This window comes from Triturus cristatus, chromosome 1_2 (assembly GCF_964204655.1).
Source record: "Triturus cristatus chromosome 1_2, aTriCri1.1, whole genome shotgun sequence".
In the NCBI taxonomy this organism is placed as follows: Eukaryota; Metazoa; Chordata; class Amphibia; order Caudata; family Salamandridae; genus Triturus; species Triturus cristatus.
Window position 1 is genome coordinate 1187070331 of NC_140580.1, and position 26459 is coordinate 1187096789.

The window sequence follows — 26459 nt, forward strand, 5'->3', positions numbered from 1 at the left end:
GAGCTGCTGGAATTATTACACCTTATACTCCCAGCAGGCTCAGGGAACATGGTAGAGAGATATGTTTCGTATGCCTGAACTCGGAATGATAAAATACTTCTTGTAGCCAAGTTTATTTTACTATCCTGGGTTTGTAAATACGACTTTTAGAAAGTCCGTATTTACTCGCTTAATCATTTCAGCCGCCTCTGCTGTGCGTGTATCTGACTGTCTGGGCTATGTGAGTGACAGGGCTGGGGAGATGACAGGTAGCGAATGGCAGGAGAACACCTTGGTGGGAGGTGGGGGTGCCACTTGGACTCTGAATAGGGCAGTGCTCCACCACCACAATGCTGGCTCCGCCCCCTGGGGAGCGACTGATGACTCAGCCTGCACCTGGCCCCGGACGGGCGAAGCGCTGTCCACAAGGTGCTCCTGAAGGTACTTGTCCCCTGAATGCCGGCTCCACCTCATGTGGAGCGGCTGATGTGCCTGCCCCTCACAGTGAAAGCAGAAAGCAGAGTACCCCCAACAAAGTGCTCAGGACTGAGAACGGTTATGCGAAGGCCCCCCTGGCCTGAAAGAACAAAAGAAATGTGGTATAAAAGTAGGAGCCCTGCTCCTTGCAAATCAGAATCCTGTTTACCACAAAGAACCTCTGCCCGACTAGGAGGAGAAGAAGACGCTGGAAGGACTGGCCTGCTGCTTGCCTTGCTGAGAAAGGAGAGGAAAAGACTTGCTGAAAAGACTTTGCTGCTTTGTGCTTGAACATTCTCCAAGGGCTTGATCTGAGCTTGCCCCCTGAACTGAACCCCAGGACCAGTGGGTTCTCTGTGCTTTTGCTCGTCCTCCAATTCGAGCCGTGTGTGCATCCCGCTGGAAAGAGACTGCGCCCCTCATCGCCCCCTCCTAGGTCCGTGACACTCAGGAGCTTGCCTGCCTTAACCCCGTGAGAGCCCCGCTCCGTCCGGAGCCGCTCTCTGTCCCCGGGCTAGGTTGCCTGCACCCCTGTCACCGCCCGCCACTGGAGTGCGCTGAAATCGCTGTCACCCCTCCCGCCGGAATCTGTCCGACGATCGTGATCCTCGCCGGGTCACCAGCAGCACTGACCGTTCCCTGTGCCCCCGCTTCGCTATCCTCGGAACCCCTCAGGCCGCGCCGCCCCCGCTGTGGAGACCCCCCCCTGCACCGCCGTGCTAAGGGTCGCTGGCCGCGCCTGCCTACCTGTCCACACCCGCTGATTGAGGACCCAAGAACACTTTCCAAAGCTGAGCGTCGCACCGACCCGTGCCGACTCTCCACACAACGTTGCTAAAAGAGTTCCAGTATCGGGCTCGGGGCCCGCACCGCCTTATTTCCCCGTAATCCTCACCGCACCGCACGCCCGTCTCACCTCCCGCTGCCCCGGAGCCGCCGTGGGGAGCTGTGCACGGCGCAGGTGCGCCCACGACAGATGCGTGAGCCGCGGTAGGCCTGAAGTAAGTCAAGACTGGAACCCCCCCAAGTAACATTGGTAAAAGACTAAAGAAGCATCCGCTTAAAGAACCGTTTACCTGCTTTATAATCTTGTGGTAAATAAAATATTACGCTCTCAGACTTTTAAGTATATAAATAAGATCATGCATAAAGCAAGAGGCTGAGTCTGTGGTATCAGATTCATAAAGGGATTTATTCCAATAACTCGAGTCAAAGGGAGAATATTTCCATCACCAAAATTGGATCTGGAAAGGGGCTCAAAAGTATTCTCAATATTCTCAAAACATTATTCACAGAGTACAGTATATATACATTTCTCAATTGTACGTAAGCAAAAGAGCAAGAGAGAATGAGATAAGAGCATGTGGGCGTGAAGGTGGGCGTCCATGTGGGCGTCCACTTGATGATAATGGGTAATTTGTCATGTGTGGGTGGATACCTGGAGAATCCTGCAATGTCAGCAGAAATATTTGGCAGAGATGCGTGCGCAGTCGCATGACGTGTGATAGACGTGCAACTAGAGGGAGAAAGGGACTTGACATTTAGCTCTACATGTGGAGACAAAAGTCTGGGGTTATGTCAACCTAATCCCAAATCATATCTAATATCCTATGTTTAAAGAACTATGTTATCCACAAAAGAAGGACTCTCGGACAGAATCTATTCTATACTGCCTGTGCGTGCGTGTACAAGCGTCTAAGTGTCTATATGAGATGCAAGGGGCAGAAACCTTCCATGGAAACAGGGCTATGAATTACTTGCATAGAAACAGAGAAGCCGGGCCTTTTGCTCGGTAGCTGGAAGAATGTTTACTTAAACTACTAGACAGGAATGCATTGGGCAGGGACGAAGCAGATAACTCGAAGGTGAAATACAGTTCTTGGCAGAGAATAGGCTGATGTCAGGCTTCGTGAGCCGCGCAGAGAATGAGACAAAGTTCATGGTCACAGATGCAGGCTCAGACTGGAGCTTTCAGAGGCAGAAGGCAAGAAGAGTTTGATGACAGAATCAGGGCCTACTTGCCTGGACTGTAAAATGGCATAAGTGAACCATATAAAGCCGGTGGCCTTTCATACTTAGGAATGGAATATCCGGCCTATTCATGGCGGATCTGACAGAGGACATGTTGACGGTGGACGCACATGTGTTTGCGTCTTCATAACTGGAACTGGAGGGAACATACATGTACTTGTGATTCATACATGAAACCGTTGGGGTCCAAGATAGGGGACATAACTGATCAGAAAAATCCATATTTCCACAATCTGGTGGCCTAGAAACAACGTTACTAGTCTTGTGATAAGTCTGCGTATTGAGATAACTATTTTTATATAAAGAAGCGTATTTTCACATACCTAAGCCTGGTGTCCATTTCTGGGGGGATTGATGTATTTACTGTGTGTGTGATTATAAGTGCTTAACCAACAATGCCTGAAGAATCGTCTTGGCTGCTCACGCCACGCACCTAAAGGGTGAGCAAGGGTCATTCCAAAAGGGGTTATCCTTTGCCCTGACGTGGAGGAGAGGGTCCCTGCTTGACACAAGGACATCCTTGCGCCAATCAGAGATCCCCGAGTCTAACATTGGTGGCAGCGGTGGGATTTCGGATTTACATTTGTAATTTGCCTACAGTGAATTATTAATCACCAGATAGTGAGAGCAGACCAAGTAACGCAGCCACAGGTTTTCATTTTTGAACTTTGTTGAGACATCTGCCATTATTGCAACCATGCCTGGCTCACTCCCTGCTGGAAGAGCACTCTCTGTGATTTCTGGAATAGATGAGGTGGATTGGGAGGGACTGGAAGGTTACACAGTAGAGCAATTGAAAGGCTACAGTGTAAAACTCCGAGTTCCCCATGCTGGATTCAAGAGGAAGAACCAGTACACCAAGGCGTTGAGAGCCTGGAAGGAGTCAAGAGACCCACAGAATGCGGGGGGCATCATTCCACCCGACAACCTTGGGGAGCCCAGCAGAGTCCTGTCGCCAGAGGAGCTGGCAGACAGGGCAGCAGACAGGGCGCATGCAATGGAGATGGCAAAGTTGGCAGGACAAATGGAGATGGAGAAGCAGAAGTTGGCCTTGGAGGCACAACAACGCCAAATGGATCATGATATAAGATTGAAGGAGTTGGAGCTGAAGGCGAAAAGTTTGGACACAGCTCCTTCTAGTGGCAGCACTCCGCCGGTGCAGGTAGAGTCCAAGGTGTACATCCCCAAAGATGTAGTTAAGGAGTATTTTAGAAAGGATGACATAGGGCAGTGGTTTAGAGCCTATGAGGTGGCCATGTCTTCACACCAGGTCCCTGAGAAAGACTGGGGAGCGGGGTTGTGGGGAAGGTTCCTTGCTGAAGGGCGTGACACACTGTTAGATTTACCCCTAGATCTCCAGGCCTCATACCCCCATATGAAGGAAGCTTTAATGACCAGGTATGGGTTAACTCCTGAGCTATATAGACAGAGGTTCAGGTAGACTAAGAAGATCCCTGAGAGTACGTATGTGGAGTATGTAACTTTTTTTTGCAGAGCACTGGATGGTTGGGTGAAGGGTAGCAAAGTGAATGATTATCAAGGGCTGCCTGATTTAATTGCATGGGAGCACTTGTCCAGTCAATGTTTTCCTGAGCTACGCCAGCACCTGATTGATAGCAAGCTGTCCAACCCGAGGAAGCTTGCTGAGGAGGCGGACCGCTGGCTCAGCACCAGGGTCCACAAGGGTCAAGTGGGAGACTCCGCCAAAGGTGGGCAGGGTCCCCAGCAGAAGAGTGGGGGGACAAGGGTAAACAGAAAGGGTTCCAAAAAGGCCCCCAAAGTAATTCCCAAGGGAACCAGCAGAAGGGTTCTCAGCCTCCCCCACCCCCGCAGCAGAACGGGGCCCCGACAGGTAGGCCTGTTCCAAAGGGGCCCTTCAATTGTTACAGGTGTGGTGACCCGGGTCACATTGCCTCTGATCCTAAGTTTTGCCTGTTTGATAAGACAGCACCCACTGGTGCTCCACCCCGGCAAGTAGCTAATGTTAATTTTGGGGAGGAGGTAGCAGTCCAGGGGGGTGGGGGTCCTGCGCATATGACCCTAGTCTCGCTAGGAGACAGTGAGATGGTCCCTGAAACCTACCTACCCTCTAACACTAAGAAATATGGGCAAGTAGGGACCATCAATGGAAAGAAGGTTGAGGCTCTTAGAGATACAGGAGCCAGCGTGACCTCGGTGAGGCAACACCTGGTGTCTCAAGAGCAGATTGTACCCAATGCCTACTGTAGGGTTGTCAATGCTGACAACATAGAGAGTCGTTGTCCAATGGCTCAAGTTCCCTTTGAGTGGGGGGAGGTCTCTGGTACTCTACAAGTCGCTGTGAGAACTGACATGCCTGTAGACTGTCTGCTAGGGAATGACCTGGAGAGCTCCCCTTGGGAAAAGGTGGAGAAGACCACGCATCTGAGGATGGTGGGTCTACCCGACTGGGCGTGCGTGACCACCCGGTCAATGGCAGCCAGTAGGGGTGTCGAAAGGGTCCTGGAGCCTGAGGGAGAGGTCCAGGAACCGGCCTTAGGGAGAAGGCGCAGGAGGCGCGGGAAACCGGCCCCCGAAGTTCCCACGGCCCAGGAGGAAGCCGACCCTGAGGGGGATGCTCTGGAGCCTACCGGGGAACAGATTGCCGAACTGGGGGACCTGCCTGAGCTGACCCATTGGCAGCAAGAAGGAGGCCCCTCCAGGGAGGAGTTCTGCAGGGAGCAGAAAGAATGCCCTTCTCTCGTGGGTATGCGGCAGCAGGCTGCAGACCAGGCCAATGGTGTTTAGGCCAAAACACACTACGTGTACTGGGAGAGTGACCTCCTGTATTCAGAGCCTAAGGCTGCTGAACCTGGGTCAGCCCGTGTGCTGGTGGTACCCCAGAAGTTCAGAACCTTCCTACTGGGGCTGGCTCATGATGTGCCTTTAGCAGGACATTTGGGGATGGACAAGGCCTATGACAGGCTTGTCACCCACTTTTACTGGCCCCAAATGCACAAGAATTCAGATTCCTACTGCAGAACCTGTCAGACTTGCCAGGCAAGTGGTAAGAGCGTGGGGAAGCACAAGGCTCCTCTGCAACCCTTCCCCGTGGTCGGTACGCCATTCCAGCGAGTGGGTATTGATATTGTTGGGCCTCTGGACCCCAAGACATCCCTGGGCAACAGGTTCATCCTGGTCTTGGTGGATCATGCCACCCGGTACCCTGAAGCCATCCCTCTGAGGACAGTGACGGCCCCCGTGGTGGGACTGGCACTGATGGGAATTTTATCCAGAGTGGGATTCCCTCTAGAGGTGGTGAGCGACAGGGGGACCAATTTCATATCCACATATATGAAATCCCTGTGGAAGGAGTGTGGGGTAACTTACAAGTTCACCACTCCTTACCACCCCCAAGGAAATGGGTTGGTTGAGAGATTCAACCGAACCCTCAAAGGCATGATCATGGGCCTAGACGGTCCAATGAGGCGTAAGTGGGACGTCCTCTTGCCATGCCTGCTCTTTGCTTACCGAGAGGTGCCACAGAAGTCTCTAGGGTTCAGCCCCTTTGAGCTTCTGTATGGTCACCCGGTAAGAGGACCTCTGAGTTTGGTAAGGGAAGGCTGGGAGCAATCTCCCAGGAAACCTCCACAGAATGTATACAGTTACATGCTGGCCTTCAGAAACCAGACTAAGCGTTTCAGGCAACTTGCTGAGGCAAATCTGGAAGCCAGCCAGGAGGAGATGAAGCGGTGGTACGACCGGAATGCCACTCTGGTAGAGCTTCAACCTGGACAAAAGGTGTGGGTCTTGGCCCCAGTGGAGCCTTGTGCACTTCAGGATAAGTGGACAGGTCCATTTGAGGTTGTGGAGCGCAAAAGTCCTATCACCTACTTGGTGGACATGCAGTCTCCCAGGAACCCTTTGAGGGTCCTACATGTTAACCGCCTTAAGCCCCACTTAGAGAGGACCGAAGTGGGCATGCTGCTGGCCATTGATGATGGAATGGAGGAGGAGACTGAGCCTCTTCCTGACCTCTTAGTAGCCTCTGAGAAAGATGGGTCAGTGGATGGAGTTAACCTCTCACCCACCCTGACGCCTGAACAACAGGAAGATTGCCGCCACTTGCTGGGGCAGTTTCCAGATAGGTTCTCCCTGGTTCCTGGTGTCACAGATTGGTGCGTCCATGATGTGGACACAGGAGACAGCTTACCTGTGAAGCACAAGGCTTACAGGGTAACTGACAGGGTCAGAGCTTGCATCAAGGAGGAGGTCTCCAAAATGCTTGCGTTAGGGGTGGTTGAGTCCTCCAGCAGTCCTTGGTCCAGCCCCGTGGTCTTGGTCCCCAAAGCTGCTGCGCCGGGAGCCACACCTGAACTCCGGTTCTGTGTGGACTACAGAGGACTCAATTCAGTAACTAAGACTGACGCGCACCCCATCCCCAGAGCTGATGAGCTCATTGATCGGCTGGGGGCTGCCCGGTTCCTCAGCACGTTTGATTTAACGTCTGGGTACTGGCAGATCGCCTTGACCGATGGGGCCAAAGAGAGGTCAGCATTCTCTACACCAGATGGGCACTTCCAGTTCCGGGTCATGCCATTTGGAATGAAGAATGCCCCTGCCACCTTTCAGAGGTTGGTCAACCAGGTACTGGTTGGGCTGGATGAGTTCAGTGCCGCCTACCTGGATGACATCGCAGTGTTTAGTGCCACCTGGCCCGAACACCTGCGCCACCTCTGGGAAGTGTTGATGGCTCTGCGCCGAGCAGGCCTCACGATCAAGGCAAGCAAGTGCCAGATCGGGCAGGGTTCCGTGGTGTACTTGGGACACCAAGTGGGGAGTGGCAAGGTGGCACCCTTGCAACCCAAAATTGAGACCATCCTGGCTTGGGAACCCCCCAAGACACAGACCGCAGTGAGGGCCTTCCTGTGGCTCACTGGGTACTACAAGAGGTTTGTCAAGGGCTATGGAACGATTGTTGCCCCCTTGACAGAGCTGACTTCCAAGAAGCAGCCCAGGAAAGTGATCTGGACTGACACCTGTCAGAAAGCTTTTGACACCCTGAAGACTGCCATGTGCACGGCGCCCGTGCTCTTGGCCCCTGACTTCTCCAAGGAATTCCTAGTGCAGACAGACGCTTCAGAGCATGGTGTAGGGGCTGTTCTCTAACAGATGACTGAGGAGGGCTGGGACCAACCCGTAGCCTTCATCAGTAGGAGGTTACTTCCACGGGAAAGTAGGTGGAGTGCAATTGAGCGAGAAGCATTTGCTGTGGTCTGGGCGCTGAAGAAGCTAAGACCCTACTTGTTTGGGTCTCATTTCCGGATTCAGACGGACCACAGGCCCCTCAGATGGTTGATGCAAATGAGGGGTGAGAACCCAAAGCTGTTGAGGTGGTCCATCTCCCTACAGGGTATGGACTTCACGGTGGAACACCGTCCTGGTACAGATCACGCAAACGCTTACGGTCTGTCCAGGAATTTCGGCCTTAGTGACGAGGAACCCCCTGGGCAAGGGTAGTTCTCCCCACATTTCAGCTGGAGGGGACACGTGTTAGACCTGGCACCTTGGCGTGAGTTTCCCTTCCACTTTTTGATGGTGTGCCTCGATTGTTGTGCTGGTGTTGTCCGCTCAGGGCGCCGCGCCACGGCTAATCCGTGACCGCAGCGCAAGTGCTCCCTAGATAAAGTGTTCATAATTGATATACCTGATTGGTTTATTGGATTCCCTGTCAGTCCCCAGTAAAGTGCACCCGGAGTGCCAGGGCCTGTGAATGCCAATGCCGCTAGTGGGCTGCAGCGCTGGTTGCGCCACCCGCAACAGCGGCCCTGTAAAATGTGTCCTGGGTCTGCCCCTGCAGACCCCGCATGCAGTCCCGTACTGTCCCGCCGGCTGGGCAAGTGCCCACACTTGCCAGCCTCCAGAACCTTCCCTTAGCCTCATGTTAGTCACCCCTCTAGTAGGCCCACGGGCAGGGTGCATTGTAGGTGTAAGGTAGGACAAGCCCCGAGTGTGTGGCCTGTCCTAGTAGTGAATTACCGCCATATTTGTGGTTCACTATTGCAAGGCTACCTGTTCCCATTAGGCCAGATGAGCTGCTGGAATTATTACACCTTATAATCCCAGCAGGCTCAGGGAACATGGTAGAGAGACATGTTTCGTATGCCTGAACTCGGAATGATAAAATACTTCTTGTAGCCAAGTTTATTTTACTATCCTGGGTTTGTAAATACGACTTTTAGAAAGTCCGTATTTACTCGCTTAATCATTTCAGCCGCCTCTGCTGTGCGTGTATCTGACTGTCTGGGCTATGTGAGTGACAGGGCTGGGGGGATGAAAGGTAGCGAATGGCAGGAGGACACCTTGGTGGGAGGTGGGGGTGCCCCTTGGACTCTGAATAGGGCAGTGCTCCACCACCACAATGCTGGCTCCGCCCCCTGGGGAGCGACTGATGACTCAGCCTGCACCTGGCCCCGGACGGGCGAAGCGCTGTCCACAAGGTGCTCCTGAAGGTACTTGTCCCCTGAATGCCGGCTCCACCTCCTGTGGAGCGGCTGATGTGCCTGCCCCTCACAGTGAAAGCAGAAAGCAGAGTACCCCCAACAAAGTGCTCAGGACTGAGAACGGTTATGCGAAGGCCCCCCTGGCCTGAAAGAACAAAAGAAATGTGGTATAAAAGTAGGAGCCCTGCTCCTTGCAAATCAGAATCCTGTTTACCACAAAGAACCTCTGCCCGACTAGGAGGAGAAGAAGACGCTGGAAGGACTGGCCTGCTGCTTGCCTTGCTGAGAAAGGAGAGGAAAAGACTTGCTGAAAAGACTTTGCTGCTTTGTGCTTGAACATTCTCCAAGGGCTTGATCTGAGCTTGCCCCCTGAACTGAACCCCAGGACCAGTGGGTTCTCTGTGCTTTTGCTCGTCCTCCAATTCGAGCCGTGTGTGCATCCCGCTGGAAAGAGACTGCGCCCCTCATCGCCCCCTCCTAGGGCCGTGACACTCAGGAGCTTGCCTGCGCTTGCCTGCCTTAACCCCGTGAGAGCCCCGCTCCGTCCGGAGCCGCTCCCTGTCCCCGGGCTAGGTTGCCTGCACCCCTGTCACCGCCCGTCACTGGAGTGCGCTGAAAGCGCTGTCACCCCTCCCGCCGGAATCCGTCCGACGATCGTGATCCTCGCCGGGTCACCAGCAGCACTGACCGTGCCCTGTGCCCCCGCTTCGCTATCCTCTGAACCCCTCAGGCCGCGCCGCCCCCGCTGTGGAGACCCCCCCTGCACCGCCGTGCTAAGGGTCGCTGGCCGCGCCTGCCTACCTGCCCACACCCGCTGATTGAGGACCCAAGAACACTTCCCAAAGCTGAGCGTCGCACCGACCCGTGCCGACTCTCCACACAACGTTGCTAAAAGAGTTCCAGTATCGGGCTCGGGGCCCGCACCGCCTTATTTCCCCGTAATCCTCACCGCACCGCACGCCCATATCACCTCCCGCTGCCCCGGAGCCACCGGGGGGAGCTGTGCACGGCGCAGGCGCGCCCACGACAGATGCGTGAGCCGCGGTAGGCCTGAAGTAAGTCAAGACTGGAACCCCCCCAAGTAACATTGGTAAAAGACTAAAGAAGCATCCGCTTAAAGAACCGTTTACCTGCTTTATAATCTGGTGGCCTAGAAACAACGTTACTAGTCTTGTGATAAGTCTGCGTATTGAGATAACTATTTTTATATAAAGAAGCGTATTTTCACATACCTAAGCCTGGTGTCCATTTCTGGGGGGATTGATGTATTTACTGTGTGTGTGATTATAAGTGCTTAACCAACAACGCCTGAAGAATCGCCTTGGCTGCTCACGCCACGCTCAAGGGTGAGCAAGGGTCATTCCAAAAGGGGTTATCCTTTGCCCTGACGTGGAGGAGAGGGTCCCTGCTTGACACAAGGACATCCTTGCGCCAATCAGAGATCCCTGAGTCTAACATAAACATACAATTCTAAGGGACTTTTTATTGCTATGTCCTATTTTGTTGCTTGTTTTTAAGAGTTAATTAATATTAGTCTTCTTGGTGATAATCATAAATGTTTACATTCGTCAGCTCTACAGTATTCCATTCAGAATGTCACGCAGGAGTTACCCTTAGACCCCATTGCTAAGGACTGGTGAACACACCAGAGACCGCCATTGGTCTCTGTACAAAAGATATATCAAACCCTATCCATGAGTGCACACGTGTCCTGTACACACATTGTGCGGCATTGTCCACATATACCCAGAATATCCAGAACGAAGCAGTGCCTCTTTAGATGTCACACACACACCATATATACTCAGTACGGGACACTGCCTCGTTAGCAGGGCCACTGGAATTATGCAGCAGTAGAGGCCCACATTATGAGGTAGGGTTACCTTCATTATGCAACAAGAAAGGCAAATTGTGTGGAGTAATGTGGCACATTTTCTGATAGTATTACTTCATTATTTTGACATTTTTACACTTGTTAACACTGACTGGGCATTGCTTGCACCTCAATTTAACAGCCAAACATAGGAATAAGCAGCAGCAAGGTGAGCAGTCATCTTTTGCAAAGAACCTTCCACTTCAAGTGTCGTTACGTTTTTAGTAACTTTTGAAACATTTGAGCTAGAAACAATAGTTTTTTATTAAAAACTGCAGGTTATGCAGCAGATGATAGATTATGGGAAAAATGTGGCAGATACATATTTATGCGATAAATGCTGTGGGCGCACAAACACTTCATTCCTGTGGCCCTGATTATTTGAGACCACACACATCCTGTATACCCATCTGCAGCTCCAGGGTACACCACATTATTCTACTCTCTTATATATATTTATATTGTATTTACATTTATAAAGCGCTTACTACCCAACGCGGAGTTGAAGTGCTTTACACTGGGCACCTCACTGCTCCAGAACCCAAGGATTGATGTTGCACTGTAGCACTGCCACATTAGAGTCCACATGCATCCTGTACACATAGCACTGCCACATTAGAGGCCACACACATCCTGTACACACAGCACTGCCACATTAGGGGCCACACACATCCTGTACACACACCACTGCCACATTAGAGGCCACAAGCATCCTGTACACACACCACTGCCCCATTAGAGGCCACAAGCATCCTGTACACACACCACTGCCATATTAAAGACCACATGTCCTGTACACACACCACTGCCACGTTAGAAACCCCACGCATCCTGTACACACAGCATTGCCACATTAGAGACCACACGTATCCTGTACACACAGCACTGCCACATAAGAGGCCACACGTATCCTTTACACAAGGCATTGTCACATTAGAGAGCCCATGCATCCTGTACCCACAATACTCTGACATTAGAGGCCACACATGTCCTGTACACACGGTGCTGCCACATTAGAGACCATACACAACCTATATACCCATTCTGTTGCTCCAGAGTACAGCACATTATTCTGTTGTCCTATTTATCTATTGCATTTGCATTCATAAAGCGCTTACTACCGGACGAGGAGTTGAAGCGCTTTAAACTGGGCAGCTAAGTGTTCCGGAACCAAAGGATTGATGTTGCACTGTAGCACTGCCACATTAGAGGCCATATGCATACTGTACAGACAGTTCTGTCTCATTAGACACCATATGTCGTACACACAGCACTGCCACATTAGTGACTCCACTCATCCTGTGCACACAGCACTGCCACATTAGAGGCCACAAGCATCATGTACACACAGCACTGCCACATTAGAGACCACATGTCCTGTGCACACAGCACTGCCACGTTAGAGGCCACACTCATTATGTACACACAGCACTACCACATTAGGGAACCCACGCATCCTGTACACGCACCGCTGCCACAGTTGAGGCCACAAGCATCATGTACAGACAACACTGCCACATTAGTGACCCCACAAATCCTGTACATACAACACTGCCATATTAGAGGCCACAAGTGTCATGTACGCCCAGCACTGCCACATTAGAGGCCACACACATCATGTGCACACAGCACTGCCACATTAGAGGCCGCACACATCCTGTACACAGAGCACTGCCACATTAGAGGCCACATGCATCCTGTACACACAACACTGCCACATTAGGGGCCCCTTGCATCCTGTACACACAACTCTGCCACATTAGAGGCCACACACATCCTGTATAATACACAGCACTGCCACATTAGAGACCCCACGCACCCTGTACACACACCACTGCCACATTACAGGCCACAAGTATGTACACACAGCACTGCAACATTAGAGGCCTCATGCATCCTGTATAATACACATTACTGCCACATTACAGGCCACATGCATCCTGTACACACAGCACTGCCACACTAGAGAACACACATATCCTGTACACACAAAACTGCCACATTAGAGGCCACACGTGTCATGTACGCACAGCACTACCACATTAGAGATCACATAGCCTGTATACACAGCACTGCCACATTAGAGGACACACGTGTCCTGTACATACAGCACTGCCACAGTAGAGACCACACATGTTCTTTACCACAGTACTGCAACATTAAAGACCCCATGCATCTTATCCACACAGCACTGCCACATAAGAGACCACATGTATATTTTACACACAGCACTGCCAAATGAGAGACCACATGCATCCTGTACATACAGCACTGTCACATTAGAGGCCACGCACGTCCTGTGCACACAGTGCTGCCATATTAGAGACCACACATGTTCTTTGCCACAGCACTGCCACATGAGAGACTACACATGTCATATACATACAGCACTGCCACATTAGAGGCCACACACGTTCTCTACACACAGCAGTGCTACTTCAGAAGCTGTGCACTTCCTGTACACACAGCACTGCCACATTAGAGACCTTATTCGTCCTGCCTATACTCACAGCACTACCATATTAGAAACCATACACATCCTGTACATACAGCACCGCCACATCAGGGGCCATACGTGTTCTGTGCTCGCAGCACTGCCGCATTAGAGACCACACATGTCCTTTACACACAGCACTGCCACATTTGATACACTACATGTCCTATTCACACAGCACTGCCGCAAAAGACACCACCACACGCATCCTTTACACACAGCACTGCAACATTAGAGACCCCATGCATCCTGTACACACAGCACTGCCACATTAGAGAAGCCATGTCCTGTACATACAACATTGCCACATTAGCGACCCCATGCATCATGTACACACAGCAATGCCACATTAGATGCCACATGCACCCTGCACATTCAGCACTGACACATTGGATGCCACACGCATCCTGTACGCAACTGCCACATTAAAGGCCACACACAACCTGTACACACCACACTGCCACATTAGAGGCCACTCGCATCCTGTACACACACCACTGCCACATTACAGACCACAAGCATCATGTACACACAGCACTGCCACATTAGAGGCCACACGCATCCTGTATAATACACAGCACTGCCACATTAGAGGCCACACATATCCTGTACACACAGCACTGCCACATTAGAGGCCACAAGCATCCTGTACCTACACCACTGCCACATTAGAGGCCGCAAGCATCATGTACACACAGCACTGCCAGATTAGAAACACTACATGTCCTATTCACACAGCACTCTCCACAAAGGAGACCACACACATCCTGTACACACAGCACGGCTACATTAGAGACCCCACGGATTCTATGGACCCAGAGCCCTAACACTTTACACTGTGTACATGAGTCCTGCATATCCTGTGTACAGGTCCCAACACAACCCTGTTCTATACCACTAAAGGCTACAATTGTGTGTGCACGGACCCTACTGCTGCGGGTTGGGTCTGGGGGCGGCGGATGAGCTATGGACTTCACTACTCTGCCAGCAGTTGTGCACGAATAATTGTGCATCCGTCATGCATTATTGATTACTTTCATCTTTGTTAAATTAGTATTTTCACCAAGGAATTAGGACCGAATGTCATGTAAAAAAAAATCTATGCTGCATGGTTTGCCACATGTATTTGTTAAACAGTTCTGGTGGGCGACTGCCCTTTCTTTTCAACCTATCACCCTTGGCAACCCGTGATGTTTCTGCCAGGACCAGTCAGCAGGCAGAGAACTACCTGCTGGCCTCCTCCCCCTCCACTGACCCCTGAACCCCTTCACTGACCCCTGAACCCCTTCACTGACCCCTGAACCCCTTCACTGACCAATGAACACCCTTCACTGACTACTGAACCTCCTCCACTGGCCACCATTGACTTCTGCTCTGACCTCTAAACCTCCTCCACTGAATCCCTTCACTTACAACTTACCCCCTCCACTGACCAATGAAAACCCTTCACTGACCACTGAACCCCTCCACTGACCAATGTACACCCTTCACTGACCACCAAACCCCTCCAGTGACCAATAAACATCCTTCACTGACCACTGAACCCTTCAACTGACCAACAAACAGCCTTTACTGACACTGACCACTTGTCCACTGACCACCCCTCCACTTACCACTGAAACCCCTCCAGTGACCCCTACCCTGTTCACCTCTCCACTGACCTCTGAACCCCTTCCACTATCCACTGAGCCCCTTAACTGACCACTGAACCCCCAATTGACCACTGAACACACTTCACTGACCACTGAATACCTTTCACTGACCACTGAATACCCTTCCCTGACCACTGAATACCCTTCCCTGACCACTGACTCTTGCACTTACCACAACAGAACCTGCAGACTTCGTCCACTGACCTCAATGGTCCAATGATCACACCGGAACCCTTTAAACTCCTTCACTGACCACAACTTGTCCTTTCGCCTTTCAGCTGGCAAGCTGGCAGCACTGGAAGAATTCAGAGTCCAGAAGGAAGAACTGAGCGCTCAGTTTGCAGCTCTTGAGGAGAAGCTGAAGAGACAAGAGGAAGACCACAAACAGCTCATCTACAACCTGGAGCGGAAGGCGGTGATGGACAAGGACAGGTAAGAAGCGGGCACGGGCAGGAGGGGCTACAAGAGAAGAGTGCGGGATCACAAGGGGGCAGAGATGGGCCCAACAGCTTCTGTCAGTACGGAACAGTGAAGGAAGTGAAGGAGTTCTTAGGAGGTGATGAGGGAGGACATTGTGGGATCAGAAGGGGATGATGGGGACATTGTGGGATCACAAGGGGACAAGGAAGGACATGAAAGCATGGACATGAGGGGGCAAGGGGTGTGGGATCAGAAGGGACAGGGAAGCGCACAATGCTGAGGGATCTTCAGAGGACAGTGAAGGACATGAATGCACAGAATTAAATTGCTGCCTTGAATGTGTATGCTAAAGATCAGGTGGCGCACAGATGTCAAATATAGGTGGACAGAGCAGAACCCGCCATGTCCATCAAGAAAGTCTCAGGTTAATGAACTCTTGTTCCCCAGCCCTTTATCCTATTAGTAATCTTTCGTTTATCCTGACTATTCTTCATCTTTCCTTTATCCTGACTATTAGTAATCGTTCCTTTATCCTGACTATTGGTAATCTTTCCTTTATCCTGGCTATTCCTCATCTTTCCTTTATCCTTACTATTAGTAATCTTTTCCTTTATCCTGACTATTAGTAATCTTTCCATTATCCTGACTATTCTTCCTCTTTCCTTTATCCTGACTATTCGTAATCTTTCCTTTATCCTTACTATTGGTAATCTTTCCTTTATCCTGACTATCGGTACTCTTTCCTTTATCCTGATTATTCTTCCTCTTTCCTTTATCCCGACTATTAGTAATCTTTCCTTCATCCTGACTATTCTTCATCTTTCCTTTAACCTGACTATTCGTAATCTTATCTTTATCCTGACTATTCGTAATCATTCCTTTATCCTGACTATTAGTAATCTTTCCTTTATCCTGACTATTCTTCATCTTTCCTTTATCATGACTTTTAGTAATCTTATCTTTATCCTGACTATTCGTAATTGTTCCTTTATCCTGACTATTCTTCATCTTTCCTTTATCCTTACTATTAGTAATCTTTCCTTTATCCTGAATATTAGTAATATTTCCTTTACCCTGACTATTAGTAATCTTTCCTTTATCCTAACTATTAGTAATCTTTCCTTTATCCAGACTATTCTTCACCTTTCCTTTATCCTATTAGTAATCTTTCCGTTATCCTGACTATTAGTAATCCTTTATCCTGACTGTTAGTAATATTTCCTTTATCCTGACTCTTAGTAATCTTTGCTTTATCCTATTAGTAATCTTTCCTTTCCCCTGACTATTCCTCATCTTTCCTTTATCCTGACTATTAGTAATCTTTCCTTTATCCTGACTATTCGTCATCGTTCCTTCTTCCTGACTATTAGTTATCTTTCCTTTACCCTGACTATTACTCATCTTTCCTTTATCCTGACTATTAGTAATCTTTCCTTTATCCTGAATATTCTTCATCTTTCCTTTATCCTGACTATTCCTCATCTTTCCATTATCCTGACTATTAGTAATCTTTCCTTTATCCTGACTATTAGTAATATTTCCTTTATCCTGATTGTTAGTAATCTTTCCTTTATCCTGACTATTGTAATCTTTCCTTTCGCCTGACTATTACTCATCTTTCCTTTATCCTGACTATTAGTAATCTTTTCTTTACCCTGACAATTCTTCATCTTTCCTTTATCCTGACTATTAGTAATCTTTCCTTTACCCTGACTATTACTCATCTTTCCTTTATCCTATTAGTAATCTTTCCTTTATCCTGACTATTCCTCATCTTTCCTTTATCCTCACTATTAGTAATCTTCCCTTTATCCTGACTATTAGTAATATTTCCTTTATCCTGAATATTCTTCATCTTTCGTTTATCCTGACTATTCCTCATCTTTCCATTATCCTGACTATTCCTCATCTTTCCATTATCCTGACTATTAGTAATCTTTTCTTTATCCTGACTATTAGTAATCTTTCCTTTATCCTGACTATTAGTAATCTTTCCTGTATCCTGACTATTAGTAATCTTTCCTTCATCCTATTAGGAATCTTTCCTTTCCCCTCACTATTCCTCATATTTCCTTTATCCTGACTGTTGGAAACGGGTAGCGTGGTGCAGAGCGGGTGGGCCAAACTCTGGAGGAAATGTGCAAAGCATCCACGCAGTACACACAGGCGACACACAAGACACACTACAAAAAGAGACACTACACCAGTTTAGGTAAAAATAACTTTTGTATTGTCAAAACCACAAGGTGTCAGGTAATCTCTACACTGCGCCAACTGGCGCTCGGTTCAAATTTACAGGGGGGAATTATGTACAGGGCAGGGCCACTCGGGCCCCTGCCGGAATCATTGCGATTTAGAAGATAGTAAAAATAAGTCCATCAGCTGCCACCCTGCAAGAAAAGCATCATGGCACAACATCAGCAATAGTCCGGGACACCTGGAATAAAAACATCATGGCATTCCCTTATGCATCACCAATATGATTGACTCCTGAGCCTGAGGCAGAAATTAGGGTAGGCAGTGCATCAACACATCAAACCCTGGCATCTAAAACGAGCGCTGCACATTACGAACCAATGGCGCTTCACGTAGAGCCTGTTAACATAGCGCTGCACATAACCAATGACTAGCACTTTAAATCAGGCCTAGGAACATAGCGCTGCACATGGCAATTGAATAGTACTTTAAATCAGGCCTAGGAACATAGCGCCGCACATGGCAATTGAATAGCACTTTAAATCAGGCCTAGGAACATAGCGCTGCACATGGCAATTGAATAGCACTTTAAATCAGGCCTAGGAACATAGCGCTGCACATGGCAATTGAATAGCACTTTAAATCAGGCCTAGGAACATAGCGCTGCACATGGCAATTGAATAGCACTTTGAACTTGGCAGATACACCTAGCGCTGCCCGTAGCAAGGCATCAGCGCTTTAAAACGGGGCATTTGACCTATTCGCAGGTACATTGGCAGGAAGTCATTAGGCCTACTCTCATTGTCACAGTGCACGCATGGTAGCGCCCACAGTCTTTGCCTCTGACGCTGCCGATGCCCTGCTGGCGCCACTGCCCAGTCACCAGGGGCCTCTACATTCACAAGGACCCCCACACGTGGTATCTGCGGTGAGTAATTAAACCTGGAGTTGGTGCGAGCCCCACTCCGGGGCTAGGGCAGGATGAAACAGGCCCCAAAATATCGCCGTGGGAGCCCTCACTCCGGGGAGGGGCTTCACCACAATGTGGCTGGCTCGTTGCAGCTGCCCACTGCCAGTCGGGGCAGCTGAGGAATCTGGGCCGGCACAGACACTCCCGATGTCTTCGGGGGAGGCCCCACAGGGGCGGACACCGACACTGTGCCCCGCTACTCCCCCCTCCTCCGCTAACGGGCCCCACTCACCGGAGATCTTGCAGGACTTGACCCGGGCCCCAGGAGGGCACCCGGGACTTCGACAATGCTCCCACTTCTCCACGGGCTTCGACCCGGCAGCAGGTGGCACTCTCTGCACCTCCTGCGCGCCCCGCCTCCCGAAGCGCTTCTGGCCAGCCCCGCTCACCGCTCTTTGAATTCCTTCACCCGGGCCCCCTCCTGGGACTCGGGACTTCGAGGCAGCAGCGCGGGGTAGGCTCCCGCCTAGTTCCTTCTTCCGGGTGGCTACCGACTGTGCTTGGGTCTTCACCCGGGCCCCCTCCTGGGACCCGGGACTCTTAGGCACCACCGCGGGGCTCTCCCAGACTCCCGGGAGCCCTGCTCACTCACGCGGCCACTTCCTGCTTCAAGGGTGCGCGGCCGATGACGCGGCCAGCACCCCTGTTGCTGGGCAACCGCTCTCGCGCGGCCCAGGCCCAGCGCCTCCTCCAACTCGCGGTCCCCAGTGAGGTGGGCACCCGCTTCCTGGCACGCTTGACAGCTCAGGCCGCATCGGTGATTTCGGGTAAACTTCTTGCGGGGGCAATACGGGGTAGGCTCCCGTTTTCAAATACAGCGCCAATACGGGGTAGGCCCCCGTGGTATAAATACACACACCGCGTGGCGGCACACACACGGGGTGGACTCCCGATGTTGTGAATAAGCGCCGAGGCAGTTGGCACTCGCGCCGACGGCGATATCACGCGGGGTGGGCTCCCGCTGGCGTCGCTTTACCAGGAATATGGCGACAGCACAGGGGAGTGGGCAGACAGCACCCCCCCAGCAGAACACAGTCACTTCCAAGATAGCGCTCACCGAATCTAGCGCTCTCCTTCCAGGGGCAGCTTGTGAATAGCGCTCTCCTTCCAGGGGCAGCTTGTGAATAGCGCTCTCTGGTTCCTGCCCCTTGTTTGAGGGTTTCTTGAGGGGGGGAAGTTGCGTTGGTGGCTGACGGCGGACTAATCAGTCTCTGCCTGTCGTCCCTGGATTCTCCTCTCGCCGGGCCAGATCAGTGGGTAGTTCAGGATCCCTCACTCACTTGAAAGGCAGCCCCTAAGCCCTGTCACTTTCAGAGGCATAGGTCCCTGACTAATCCTACCGCTAAAACTTCTGCGAGGGCTTCTCCAGGTCTGCGTTGCCCCAACTATAGTTTTCCCTCGCCCGGGGGACAGTAGAGGGGGGGTAGGTAGGCTCAGGGCCCAGCACACAGGCCCATGTGGCGGTAACCCCTGGCAGCAGGTCCCCTCTCTCTCTGGTCCACCCTCTGACTGACTGCATGGCAACCCAGCTCCGCCCTTTATACGCCCCTCACCCCACCTTCCAGACAGTGCCAGAAGCTTCTAGAAGCGTCTGGGGAAACTGGCTCTAACTGGCCTAGGGGGAGGGGTAGAGCACCCTGGGTGCCAGGCTTCCCTCCAAAAGCTGGGGTTGCTGGGAAATAATGCCTAGACTGTCAACCCAGCTCAGTCAAACGGCGCAACCACACAGCTTTGGCATCCATTTTAAGTTACATTTTTAAAATGGGGAAACTCAGTCTGCACACATTCAATCTTTGCATTTACACATGTGGTTCCCCAGAAAAGCGAAACATTTCTGGGAAAAAGGGCCAAGTCCAACACTGACTATTAGTAATCTTTCCTTTATCCTGACTTTTAGTAATCTTTCTTTAGTAATTTTTCCTTTATCCTGACCATTAGTAATCTTTCTTTTTTCCTGAATATTAGTAATCTTTCCTTTGTCATAACTATTCTTCATCTTTCCTTCATCCTGACTATTCTTCATCTTTCCTTTATCCTGACTATTAGTAATCGTTCCTTTATCCTGACTATTAGTAATCTTTCCTTTATCCTGACTATTCTTTATCTTTCCTTTATCCTGACTATTAGTAATCTTTCTTTTATCCTGACTATTCTTTATCTTTCCTTTATCCTGACTATTCTTCATCTTTACTGTATCCTGACTATTAGCAATCTTTCCTTTATCCTGACTATTAGTAATCTTTCCTTTATCCTCACTATTCGGTATCTTTTCTTTATCCTGACTATTAGTAATCTTTCCTTTATCCTGACTATTCGGTATCTTTTCTTTATCCTGACTATTAGTAATCTTTCCTTTATCCTGACTATTCGGTATCTTTTCTTTATCCTGACTATTAGTAATCTTTCCTTTATCCTGACTATTCGGTATCTTTTCTTTATCCTGACTATTAGTAATCTTTCCTTTATCCTGACTATTCGGTATCTTTTCTTTATCCTGACTATTAGTAATCTTTCCTTTATCCTGACTATTCGGTATCTTTTCTTTATCCTGACTATTAGTAATCTTTCCTATATCCTGTCTATTAGTAATCCTTTATCCTGACTATTAGTAATATTTCCTTTATCCTGACTATTAGTAATCTTTCCTTTATCCTGACTATTCTTTATCTTTTCTTTATCCTGACAATTAGTAATCTTTCCTTTATCCTGACTATTCTTCATCTTTCCTTTATCCAGACTATTCTTTATCTTTCCTTTATCCTATTAGTAATCTTTTCTTTATCTTGACCATTAGTAATCCTTTATCCTGACTATTAGTAATATTTCCTCTATCCTGACTATTAGTAATCTTTTCTTTATTAATCTTTCCTTCATCCTGACCATTAGTAATCGTTCCTTTATCATGACTATTCTTCATCTTTCCTTCATCCTGACTATTAGTTATCTTTCCTTCATCCTGACTATTCTTCATATTTCCTTTATCCAGACTATTCTTCATCTTTCTTTTATCCTGACTATTAGTAATCTTTTCTTTATCCTGACTATTAGTAATCCTTTATCCTGACTATTAGTAATATTTCCTTTATCCTGACTATTAGTAATCTTTGCTTTATCCTAACTATTAGTAATCCTTGCTTTATCCTGACTATTGGTAATCTTTCCTTGATCATGATTATTAGTAATCTTTTCTTTATCCTATTTTCTCTTTTCTTTATAGTGACTATATTTTTCTTTTCTTCATCCTATTCTCTATCTTTTCTTTATAGTGACTATTCTTCCTCTTATCTTTATCCTGACTATTCTTCTTTTCTTTATCCTGACTATGCTTTATCTTTTCTTTGTCCTGACTATTCTTCATAACTTCTTTATCCTGACTATTTTAATATATTCTTCCCTCTCCCCTCTCTCTCTTAGCCTTTCCTACTCCCCTCTACCCCTTATCCTCTCCTCTACACCTTATCCTCTCCTGCTCCCCTCTCTCATCTACCCCCTTATCTTCTGCTTCTCCCCTTTCACCCCTACCCCTTATCCTCTTGCTCCCCTCTGACCTTTAGCCTCCCCTGCTCCCCTCTCCCCTCCACCCCTTATCCTTCACTCTCCCCTCTACCCCATATCCTCTCCCCCTTATTCTGTTACTGTACCCGCTTCTTTACCCCTTATACTTACCTGCTCCCCTCTCCCCTCTCTCCTCTACCCCTTCCCTCTCCTCTATCCCTTATCCTCTCCTGCTCCTCTCTCGCCTCCCTCCTCTACCCTTTATCCTCTCCTGCTCCCCTCTCTTATCTATCCCATATCCTCCCCTCCCCCCTCTATCCCTTTTCCTCCCCTGCTCCCCTCTACCTTCTCTATCCTCTAGTCTACTTCTTACCCTCTCCTCTACCCCTAATCCTCCCCTCTTCTCTGCCCCTTATCCTTCCCTGCTCCCCTCTCCCCTTTATCCTCTCCTCTCCCCCTTATATTGTCCTGCTCCCCTATCCCCCTCATCCTCTCCTGCTCCCCTCTCCCATCTACCCCTTATCCTTCACTGCTCCCCTCTCCCCTATACCCCTTATCCTCTCCTGCTCCACTCTCCCCTCTATTCCTTATCCTCCCCTCTCCCCCTTATCCTCCCCTGCTCCCATCTCTCCTCTACCCCTTATCCTCTCCTGCTCCCTCTCCCCTCCCCTCTCTCCTCACCTCTCCCCTCTACCCTGTATCCTCTCCTCTCCTCTGCCCCTTATTCTCCCCTACTCCCCTCTAACCCTTATTCTCCCCTGCTCCCCTCTCTCCTCTACCCCTTATTCTCTCTGTCTCCCCTTATCCTCTCCCCCTTATTCTGTGTTACTGCCCCCTCTTCTCTACCCCTTATCCTCCCCTGCTCCCCGCGCCTCTCTCCCATCTACCCCTTCCCTCTCCTCTACCCCGTATCCTCTCCTGCTCCCCTCTCTCATCTACCCCTTCCCTCTCCTCTACCCCTTATCCTCTCCTGCTCCCCTCTCTCATCTACCCCATATCCTCTCCTCTACCCCTTATTCTCCCCTGCTCCCCTCTGCGCTCTCTCCTCTACCCCTTATCCTCCCCTCTACCCCTTATCCTCTCCTCTCTCCTCTCTCCCTTATTCTGTTACTGCCCCCTCTCCTCTACCCCTTATCCTCCTCTGCTCCCCGCTCCCCTCTCCCATCTACCCCTTCCCTCACCTCTACCCTTTATTCTCTCCCACTCCCCTCTCTCATCTACCCCTTATCCTCCCCTCTTCCTTCTACCCCTTGCCCTCCCCAGTTCCCCTCTCCACTCTACCCCTTATCCTCTCCTGCTCCCCTCTCCTCTCTCATCTACCCCTTATCCTCCCCTCCCCACTTTATCCCTTATCCTCCCCTGCTCCCCTCTACCTTCTTTATCCTCTGCTCTACTTCTTACCCTCTCCTCTACCCCTAATCCTCCCCTCTCCCCGCTATCCATTATCCTCCCCTCTACCCTCTCCTCTACCCCTTATCCTCCCCTCCTCCCCTCTCCCCTTTATCCTCTCCTGTGCCCCTTATATTATCCTGCTCCCCTCTACCCCTCATCCTCTCCTGCTCTGCTCTCCCATCTACCCCTTATCCTCCCCTGCGCCCCTCCCCCTCTACTCCTTATCCCCCCCTCCCCCTTATCCTTCCCTGCTCCCCTCTCCCTGTTACCCCTTATTATCTCCTGCTCCCCTCTCTCCACTACCCCTTATCCTCTCCCCCTTATTCTCCCCTACTCCCCTCTCCCCTTTATCCTCTCCTGTGCCCCTTATAATGTCCTGCTCCCCTCTCCCCCTCATCCTCTCCTGCTCCCCTCTCCCATCTACCCCTTATCCTTCATTGCTCCCCTCTCCCATATACCCCTTATCCTCCCCTGCTCCCCTCTCCCCTCTCCTCCACTCTCCTCCTTATCCTTCCCTGCTCCTCTCTCCCCTTTACCCCTTATCCTCTCCTTCTCCCCTCTCTCCTCTACCCCTTATTCTCCACTGCTCCTCTCTACCCCTTATCCTCTCCTGCTCCCCTCTCCCCTTCCATCTCCCCCTTATCCTCTCCTGCTCTCTCTCTCTCCCCTCCCTTCTCCCCTCTCTCCTCTGTATCCTCTTCTCTGCCCCTTATTCTCCCCTGCTCCCCTCTACCCTTTATCCTCTCCTGCTCCCCTCTGTCCTCTACCCCTTATCCTCCCCACTTCCCCTTACCTTCTCTTCTACCCCTTCCCTCTACCCCGTATCCTCTCCTGCACCCCACTTTCCTCTCTCCCCTACCCCTTATCCTCTCCTGCTTCCCTCTCCTTTCTCTCCTCTATCCCTTGTCCTCTTCTGCTCCCCTCTCTTATCTGCCCCTTATCCTCCCCTGCTCTCTTCTCCCCTCTGCCCCTTATCCTCCCCTGCTCCCTTCTACCCCAAATGCTGCCCTGCTTCCCTCTACCCCTTATCCTCCCTGCTCTCCTCTCCCCTCTACCCCCTTATCCTCTCCTGCTCCCCTCTCCTGCCCTCTACCCCTTATCCTCTCTTGCTCCCCTCTACCCCTTATCTTCCCCTGCTCCCCTCTACCCCTTATCCTCCCCTGCTCTCCTCTCCCCTCTACCCCTTATCCTCTCCTGCTCCCCTCTCCCCTTTCCTCCCCTCTACCCCTTATCCTCTCTTGCTCCACTCTACCCCTTATCTTCCCCTGCTCCCCTCTACCCCTTATCCTCCCCTGCTCTCCTCTCCCCTCTACCCCTTATCCTCTCCTGCTCCCCTCTCCCCTTTCCTCCCCTCTACCCCTTATCCTCTCTTGCTCCACTCTACCCCTTATCTTCCCCTGCTCCCCTCTACCCCTTATCCTCCCCTGCTCTCCTCTCCCCTCTACCCCTTATCCTCTCCTGCTCCCCTCTCCCCTTTTCTCCCCTCTACCCCTTATCCTCTCTTGCTCCACTCTACCACTTATCTTCCCCTGCTCCCCTCTAACCCTTATCCTCTCCTCTACCCCTCATCCTCGCCTCTCTCCTCTCTCCCTTATTATGTTACTGCCCCCTCTCCTCTACCCCTTATCCTCTCCTGCGCCACTCTCTCTTTCCCCCCTCTCCTCTACCCCTTATCCTCCACTGCTCCCCTCATCCTCTCCTGCTCCTTTCTCCCCTCTACCCCTTATCCTTCCCTGCTCCCCTCTACCCCTTATCCTCCCCTTCTCCCCCTTTTCGCCCCAGCTCCCCTCTTTCCTCTCTCTCCTGCCCCCCTCTCTCCTCTACCCCTTATCCATCCCTGCTTCCCTCTCCCCTCTCTCCTCTACCCTTATCCTCTCCTGCTCCCCTCTCCCCACTACCCCTTATCCTCCCCTGCTCCCCTCTACCCCTCATCATCTCCGGCTCCCCTCTCTACCCCTTATCCTCCCCTTCTCCCCTCTACCCCTCATCTTGTCCTGCTCCCCTCTCCCTAATACTGTTGATCGTCCCCTGCTTCCTCTCTCCCTTACCCGTTATCCTCTCCTGTTCCCTTCTCCCCTCTTTCCTCTACCCCTTCTCCTCTCCTCTACCCCTTTATCATCTGCTCCTCTCTCCCCTCTCTCTACCCCTTGTCCTCTCCTCTATCCCTTTATCATCTTCTGCTCCCCTCTTCCCTCTCTCCTCTACCCCTTATCCTCTCCTCTACCCCTTCCCTCTACTCTACCTCTTATCCTCTCCTGCTCCCCTCTCCCCTCTACCCTGTAATCTCTCCTCTACCCCTTATCCTCCCCTCTACCCCCTCATCATCTCCTGCTCCCCTCTCTACCTCTTAGCCTTTCCTGCTCCCCTCTCCCGTCTCTCTACTACCCCTTATCCTCTCCTGCTCCCCTCTACCCCTCATCCTCTCCTGCTCCCCTCTCCCGTCTCACCTCTACCCCATATCCACCCCTGCTCACCTCTCACCTCTATCCCTTAGCCTCTCCTGATCCCCTCTTACCTCTACCCCTTATCGTCTCCTTCTCCCCTCTCCCCTAACCCTTATCCTCTCCTGCTCCACTCTCTCCTCTACCCCTTATCCTCTCCTGCTCCCCTCTCACCTCTACCCCATATCCACCCCTGCTCACCTCTCACCTCTATCCCTTATCCTCTCCTGCTCCCCTCTCACCTCTACCCCTTATCCTCTCCTCTATCCCTTATCCTCTCCTGCTCCCTTCTCCCCATTACCCCTTATCCTCTCCTTCTCCCCTCTCCTCTACCCCATATCCTCTCCAGCTCCCCTCTCCCCAATACCTGTTATCGTCCCCTGCTTCCTCTCTCCCCTACCCGTTAACCTCTCCTGTTCCCTTCTTCCCTCTCTCTTCTACTCCTTATCCTCTCCTCTACCCCTTATCATCTTATGCTCCTCTCTCCCCTTTCTCCTCTCCCATTTCTCCTCCCCTCTCTCCTCTACCCTGTAACCTCTACTCTACCCCTTATCCTCCCCTCTACCCCCTCATCATCT

General features: G+C 50.8%; 1 protein-coding gene across 2 annotated transcripts in view; it reads left to right on the forward strand.

Annotated features, from left to right (window-relative positions):
* Positions 1–26459, forward strand: part of CFAP157 (cilia and flagella associated protein 157) — a 202134-nt gene that overhangs the window by 15503 nt on the left and 160172 nt on the right. For both annotated transcript variants that reach the window (XM_085614126.1, XM_085614125.1), the window contains exon 3: positions 15246–15399. In XM_085614126.1, coding sequence (XP_085470252.1) covers positions 15246–15399 — 154 coding nt within the window. The remainder of the gene's footprint in view (positions 1–15245; positions 15400–26459) is intronic.